Source organism: Montipora capricornis, chromosome 3 (genome assembly GCF_036669925.1).
Source record: "Montipora capricornis isolate CH-2021 chromosome 3, ASM3666992v2, whole genome shotgun sequence".
Classification (NCBI taxonomy): Eukaryota; Metazoa; Cnidaria; class Anthozoa; order Scleractinia; family Acroporidae; genus Montipora; species Montipora capricornis.
In genome coordinates this window covers 17,036,095-17,044,101 of record NC_090885.1, presented here as the reverse complement: position 1 = coordinate 17,044,101, position 8,007 = coordinate 17,036,095, and the positions used below count along the sequence as shown (strand labels likewise).

Here is an 8,007-nt window from a genome sequence, read left to right as displayed (position 1 = left end):
CTTTGATCCAGCTTTGTTCGATAGTTTGGCCAGGGTTTACCGGCGGTCGTTTCTCTCGGCCAGAAATACGTCCGCGTTCGCAGGCTACCTGTCCACACTATGAAAGAAGGGTTATCAAGACTTTGTGAGATTGTAGACGGACTGAAACGCTTCCAAATATAAATGGTTTTAAGCGGAAAGTTAACGTTTAAACTAAATACGAAACGGAAAAGTATATATTAGCATCAAAAATGACCCTGCGGAAAATTTCAACAGGAAATGGGCGTTGGCATCTGGTTTGTGCTTTAATAAGGCGTGAGTTAACCTTTTACTGTGTATCTAGCTTATAACCTCTTTTGTAAGTAGAGTAAGTAATGTGCATTGCTCTGTGTAATTTAGTGGCTTCTTTTGTTTCATTTCATTTCATTTCATTTCATTTCATTTCATTTCATTTCATTTCATGGAGAGAATTCAAGTGAGGCCAACGCTACTGTGTGCATATAATGGATGAAGAACCTTCGCTGATCCACAGCATCGGGAACTTCTTCATCCATCACATTACCGTTGGCTTCACTTGAATTCTCTCCATACACATACACACGCTGCTTAGGACAACATTCCTTTATTTTATTTTACTTGTTAGGTCTATAATGTTTGCTTTTTGTTCGTTATATTAAGTTTAAATAAACAAAATTAAATTAAAATGACAATCAAAAAAGAAAGGTTGTCAAAACTCTGCGTCTTAGAAGCCAACATTCACCCAAAACGCATTACAGATTTCTTGATAAGACGTCCTTTTTTCGCTGTTTACCGTCGTCCGAAGATATGAGTAAGGTAACGACTTAGTAAACATTTTTTCAACTTTGAATCTGAAATATAAACATTGGATTTGCTCGTTCAGATTTTCATCTCAACTTCAACCCCAGAATAATAATACTTAATAATAGCAGCAATACTTAATTATTTATATAGCGCACTCTCCAAAATTGCACAAATACGCTTTACATACACGTGTATATAAATATATACATCGAATATACAGTTCAAAAAGTCTAAAACCTAGTAAATATACCTAATTAACGCGTAAATATGAAAATATAAATAACATAAAAAATTAATAATATGATAATCTAAAAAGATGTGTCTTAAGTTTCAGCTTAAAGATTGAAATACTAGGACTACACTTGATATCCATAGGTAATTTGTTTCGCATACAAGAAGCGCATCCGAGAACGCTCTGGACCCATAAGATTTGGTACTATGCAATGGCTGGCAAAAAAGCAACTTGTCTGCAGTTCTAAGATCTCTACTTGGAAAATACGGTACAAGCAATTCATTTAGGTATATTGGTGCTAGACCATTAACAATCTTGTACGTAAACATTAAAATCTTGCAATTGATGGGTTGTTCTACTAGAAGCCAATGCAATTCTACAAGCAAAGGCGTAATATGATCAGCCTTGCGTAGCATGGATACAAGCAGTGTAAGCGCTGAATTAAGTAGCTAGGCAGGCCATATAGTAAGGAATTACAGCTAACAAACGTATTAAAAAGGTTTCTGGTAGATTCAGTACTAAGATTTCTGCGAACTTGAGAAATGTTCCTAATGTGAAAAAGGCTGACTTACAGATTTCACTTATATGTTTCTCAAAGTTCATTGTGCTATCGAACACAACCCCGATGTTCCGCGCGGATGGAATTGGAGAAACTGGCGAGTGTCCGACAGTCACAAATTCCAATGATGGCCGTGGACGATGTGCAGAGTCAGAATCTCTGTCTTATCATTATTCATCTTCAAGTTGTTAAACAGCATCCACCGATAGACATCACAAACAAATCTGCGTGTCGTCAGCATAAATGTGATATAAGATACCATGACGACGCGTTATATCACCCAAAGAGGCGGTATACAACAGATACAGGATCGGCGCAAGAACAGAGCCCTGTGGTACGCCACAGGTCAGTGGACGGCTGGAAGCCATGATTTTGCATTCTCGATAACCACAAACTGCTTACGGTCACAAAGATATGACCTGAACCATTTATGTACAGTGCCTTCAATCCCATAGCAGTTAGACACTCTTGAAAGGAGTATTCCATGGTCCACTGAATTTCCCATTCGGGAGTTTTTGCTTACCATTTGAACAAACCTAGTACCAACCGGTTTCCGCTTGTAAATGGTAAACATGCAACCACTCACTCTTTACAAGAGTCCATCACCCATTGCTCTTTCGGCTCGGCCCAGAAGCCAAGGGAGAGGTCCTGGGAACGAGATTGTCTCTTCAAGATTTCGTCTTATTTTGTTTTGTTTGTTCGTTTGTTTGTTTACTTCGACAGACGGTAACAGGAGCCCATTAATGGGCTCCTGACGGTAAAAGGAGAGAAAAGGGGGACGACGTACAGCCAATCAGATCACGCCTCTTCCTCGACGTTGTTGGGCATTTTAGTTTGGAAGATAGAACGTGACGCACACAATTATGCCCAAGAACGAGTTTCCCCAAAGCAAAACGCAACGACTTCTATTCGAAGAAAGATCTCAAATATTGTTGTCATGCGTTTGAAGAAATATACGAATCCATTCTTACGCCCACGTATTTCCAGTCCGATTTTATGTTTTTGTCAACTTGGTATGAAATATTAATATGAAAATGCGTACTTGAAACACCGCTTGAATTAGTATTAAATGAATTACTTTGACAGGTCAGCGTTAGCGGTCCTTAAAAAAGCGGGTGGCTAACGAGCCAGAATTTTGCACACATGAAATTTGAATGATTTTTTTTTTTGACAGGAAATAATTAACTTTTGATCAAAAGTAAGAGAATTTTTCTCCTTACAATATTACGTATAAATCTCAGCCGGTAATTATTATCATTGTTACAAACTTCCTTTCTTTCACAGATTACGTTAGCTCGATATTAAAGATAGCTCAGAAACTGGACTCTATCATGGGCCAATTAAATTTTCTCTTTAAGAAAAGTTTCCATTCGGTCGAAGTGTTCGGCTTACTATTAATTATTAAAAAACGTTCTCAGATGTGCATACAGCTGAAAGTACAAATAAATCGTGTTCTTTTTTATTGTTTGCATACGGTTATTCTTGGAAAAAAGCGTCAACGACACACAGTCGAGAGGAGAGATTTATTGTTTTCTTAGGATCAATCTCCCATTTTTCAAATTAAAAATACTGTAGCAGTAGAACGGAGATCTAAATTTTGTTGTCAACTTCTAAAAAAAACACTTTTGAACGATGAGGAAACAGATAAAATATCAAATTTATGTCATTGACTCCGATCAAGAGAAAATGATTTCTCTTGTTCCGATAAAAAAGAACTTTCTACAATGATTGGCTGAAAATAGATATGCTAGCATAGATAATTAAAGTTTATTCCGTTGATTCAAAACATCAGTCCTCTGTGCTACATATAAGCGTTCGTTTTGAGTCACTGTTGTTGGTAATACGTTGAAATGGTATCGACTCGTAAAATTCGTAATAAAGTGGGTCAATTTATAACGAGTTTGACTGAGTCAAGTTAGTTCGTTTCCTTCTTGTTCACCGGATAGATGATACATCTAGACCTTGTGATTTATCAAGACCTCGCCAGCTTTCACGTCTTCAAATATAAAGAAGGCAAATTTGCTGTGGTTTTTTTTTCAAGTGACTGCAAAGGATTGTCATATGTTAGTTTGAGTAACCTTTTTTAAAAATTGTTATGCATCAAGAGAGAATCGCATCATGACATCGTACTATGGGACATACTATAGCATTTACATAGAGCATTTACGAATATTTTTGTAAAAGAGAAAAAAAAAACATCTGTCTCTTTTCGCAAGCCCGGTATAAAACACAAAACACAAATGTTTGCAGCACCCGATAGAAAAAACTTGTTCACAGAAATTGTCGATAAAGGATGTGCGAAGGCCAGCAGCTAACCCTTTTAGTTATATGAAGCAACATGAAAAAAAAAATCTTGTATATATTGAGCTAAAACTGCTGTACTTGCTTGCTTAGTCCGTTATACCACGGTATCGCTAGCTTAAATAATGAATATCGACCCTCAACGAATGTTCATACCTTGTAACGAGCCCAAGTTTCCAAACTGTTGTTTCGCGATTTGTCATGCTGGGAGATATTTTCGCTGAGTTTCATTCTGTGCAAAGAATCGACAAGATTTTCTTCTTGGAGTGCCAAAGCGCGACTTCCATCTGGTCTAGAGAATCTGCTACTCTCTAATGATAATTCTTTCTTCTCCGCCATGAAGTTTGCTGGCAATCGACGACCTTCAAAGCTTTTTTTCGAAAGATCCTTCGTTAGTTGATCAGGAAAAAGGGAGTTCCTTGTGAAGCGATCGTGCCCGGTTAAAAATGTAAACTCCGTCAGTTAAGAATGACCACAGTTTTCCACAGCTGCTTAGTTAGTGATAGGTGCATTAATATATGACTTGAATGGGAGAAGTCCTTTTTAGGTATACGGTGTTACTTCTTTTGAAATTTACGAGAAAGAGCTACACAGACTTTAGCCCTGTGTGTTCAGTCAGATATATCGGCTTGCGATATCAACTTATCTCGAAACTTGGCGCTCTTGATAGATCTTCATTTCATTCGTAAAATTGACGAGAAATGTGTTTATCTTCAACTCAAAGCTCTTTGCACTTCGACTTTACGGTTCTCACACCTCACTGATGAATCTCAAGTTTTGAAGACAGCATCTTTTGAAAATTGCCTAACACTTGGGAAAGATTTTTATCTGTCGTTGCTTACCGTCGTGGCTATATTATAAAACTTTGAAACGCAGTTGTGGTAGCTATATTTTCGAAACTGGTTAGAAACAGCTGAGCAAATCTTCCGTCAGCGAAATGTATTACATGTCAAAAACCCGGCTGAAAGAATCAATTCGCAACTCCTGTTCCTCAACTTATGATAATTGAAGTTCTTTTAATGTAAATTAAAAATTGGTACGGATATCCGAGTCGCTTAAAAATAGTAGCTTTTTCCTGTCAAAACAGGTGTTGTTTTCTCTAAATGTAATATGCAGTGATTCTTTTTAATATGAGAACCGAAAATAAGTAAGCGTTTTATTCAAGATTTGCGTTTTCTCTGAATGAAATATTTGAAAGCAGATTTTTTATCTCGAGTATTTAAACATCGCTAAACCACTTAGCACAAGCCTATTCTCATTTAAATTATTACATGGCACTTGTACGCTTTCTCTCTTTCTTTATGAACATGACAGAAAGTTTGATATGTCATGATTATCGTAAATCCCGCTCACAAACCTCAGCCGAATTTATGAAAACTTCGTGGGCTTGTGAACGCTGCTAGACGTTTGTATCCCGGGGCTGGCTTTCAAGTGAGAGTAAAAAGCGTGAGAAAAAAAAAGAGTAAAATAATGACAAGTATCTCGCTTTGTTCAAATACATTTCGAGATTTCATTTCATCTTTGAAACAAGAACATTGTGACAGGATCCAAAAATAGGGAAAACAAAAGGCAACTTGAACAAAAGCGTCATAACGTACATTTGATGTCTGTATATTTCGAGCAAAATGGATGGAGAGTCGCCAGCTTAGAGGGCGTCTCAACCGGAATTGTTAGCGAGTAATTTTGTCGGGTTTAGGACACCCGCTGACGACATATCGAAAACAACGGCATCATAGAAGAAACACAAAAAAAATGGCCCGGGGTTATTTTCCAAAAAACTCCGGTGTTGCTTCGGTGGGGATTTGGTTTCATTTATCAAAGCAGTTGATAACAAAGATTTGTCAGCTGGCGTTACGAGCACATAAGCCGTTCGTCAGAGACTAGCGTTAGCCTACCCTGCGAACAGAGGCCCTTCGATCATCCTACGGTAGATGAGTCGGAAACTAGAGGAAGGGACTCTGCCTTCTCTGACTCTGCCACCATTTTCGTCCCCAGAGTCCCCTTTTCTTTTGGTCAGCACCCAAAGTACGCGCAGTCGCGGTAATGGTCTACTAGGCAGCTTGAGAAAGATGACGACGACGGCTGTGAGAACGCCACAAAACAATAGTTTTAATTAGCACACCGAATAGCTCTGCACGCCCTGCACGTGCGTTTTACATTTTGATACACATTTCTTTGCCGTTCTCGTCTTGACGACGTAAAATGATCAAATTTGAGGTCATGTGGAGGACGATGAATTTCAAGTTTTCTCTCTAAGTGTCCACACCATTCTCACCAATTTTATTCTTGGAATGTGGACACACACTTGCCATGCCGAGCGACTTGGACTTATCGCAAAATTATTTCGATAACGGGGAATAATATTTTAGACGACGTTCAAATTCTTGTAGCCGTTGTCGTTGTCCTTGTTTAAGCTCCCAAATGTCTCGAACCGTTGACGACCGTTATTGTTTCAAATTTCTGAGAATGCGCAGAAGAGTCAGAAGTCTATGATTCGCGGACTTCCTGCTTTGGCGGTGGCCAGAGTAAAGGCCATTCTCGTCCCTATCGCCCTTTTCGCTTCTCTTAGTCGGAGGAGCCTTGGCCAGAGGCCAGAGTCCGTGTTCTTGGCGCCGACCAAAAGAAAAGCGGACTCTGGGGACGAGAATGCTCTGCCACCCAATCTCCTTCCCAAAGTCATCGTTCCCTTGACTAGCGGTCGGGAATGAGAGAATCCAAAAAAGGCCATCTTTGATTGGCTGTTGTAAAACGGTTTCATTTCACTTAGACTAAAAGTAGTCAAATACGTACGGCAACATTTGGTAAATTAACGACTTCCCGAAAGCTGTCGGAAGGATACGGATTGTATCCTTCGAACTATACACCATATTATTTAGAGCCTCATACGGATAGTCCAATGTGTTGTGGAAGTGCTCTACTTTAGAGGAAGACGCCATATTTCTAAAAGCTTAAATTTCCACGCATGGTCAGAAGACTCTTCACGCACGCGCAGTTATTCAACTGGAACCAGAGTTTCTGATTCCGGTTTTGGATCAATCTCGTACCTAGAGTCCTTGGGCTTTTTGGTCAGCGGGTGAGAGCCCGGAGAGACTCTAGGATAATGTGAATATCCTACATTTTTCAATTTTCAACCTCAGTTAATGCATTTCTCGTGCTCTGATGGGTTCACTGTCATCAGCTCATATACCTTATTTTGACCTTATGTAAAGGAAAGGAACTTTATTTAAGTGTCTAGTCTTTCTAGCGCGGAAGCACTAATTGGGGACACTGTAAATTGAAATTAACAATTAACACAAATCAAGTCAAATGTTGGTTTTTGAGGAGAGGGCAAAACCGGAGTACCCGGAGAAAACCTCTCGGTGCAGGGGCCCGTTTCTCGATAGTCCCGAAACTTTACTTGTATCTCAAGAACGGAGAGAATTTAAGTCATCAAACTTCACAGTCATTTTTCCTTTTATTACCTTTAAAACATGTTAAAAGATAGACTTTCCAAAAGTAGCGGTTGGCAGTTTCACAAATGGCCTTTCGGGCCCGAAAAGTTTTCGGGACTTTCGAGAAACGGGCCCCAGAGTAGAGAACCAACAAACTCAACCCACATATGACGCCAGATCTGGGAATCGAACCCGGGCCACATTGGTGGGAGGCGAGTGCTCTCACCACTGCGACATCCCTGCACCGCAATATGGTAATGATTGCGATAAGCGTTGCTGAACGAAACATTCTTTCGCCGGAAAACGAGATTTCTCTCGGAATAAATAAAGAAATAACATTTTTGTGGAAAGTCTGGATCAATCCCGACGCTTAGAAGTACGCGAAAAGAGAAGAAGTGGTGTTGTTATAAGCTTGCGTCTGTCTGACCACCAGATATTACACAGCATCTCATCTTCATCAAATTTTTTCGGTTAAGCTCGGATTTTCTGCCTTTTTTCTCTCGTATTTCATACCTCCAACCTTTTGGAATTTAAGGAATATAATAAAACATTATAATTAACAATTATTCCATGAGCGCGCGTTGGATACGAGAATGGTTATAGCCAACTCGGTGCTGCGCGCCTCGTTGGCTATTTACCATCTCATATCCAACGTGCCCTCATGGAATAATTGTCAATTATAA

The 8,007-nt window shown here is 39.3% G+C and overlaps 1 protein-coding gene across 1 annotated transcript in view; it reads right to left on the bottom strand.

Moving 5' to 3' along the window:
- The window catches only part of LOC138042447 (uncharacterized), a 9,331-nt gene extending 4,958 nt beyond the window's left edge, over positions 1 to 4,373 (bottom strand). Inside the window, exon 1 of the mRNA XM_068888335.1 lies at positions 4,050 to 4,373. Within this exon, the coding sequence (XP_068744436.1) occupies positions 4,050 to 4,232 (183 nt within the window). The 5' untranslated portion in view covers positions 4,233 to 4,373. The remainder of the gene's footprint in view (positions 1 to 4,049) is intronic.
- Positions 4,374 to 8,007: the final 3,634 nt, after the last annotated feature.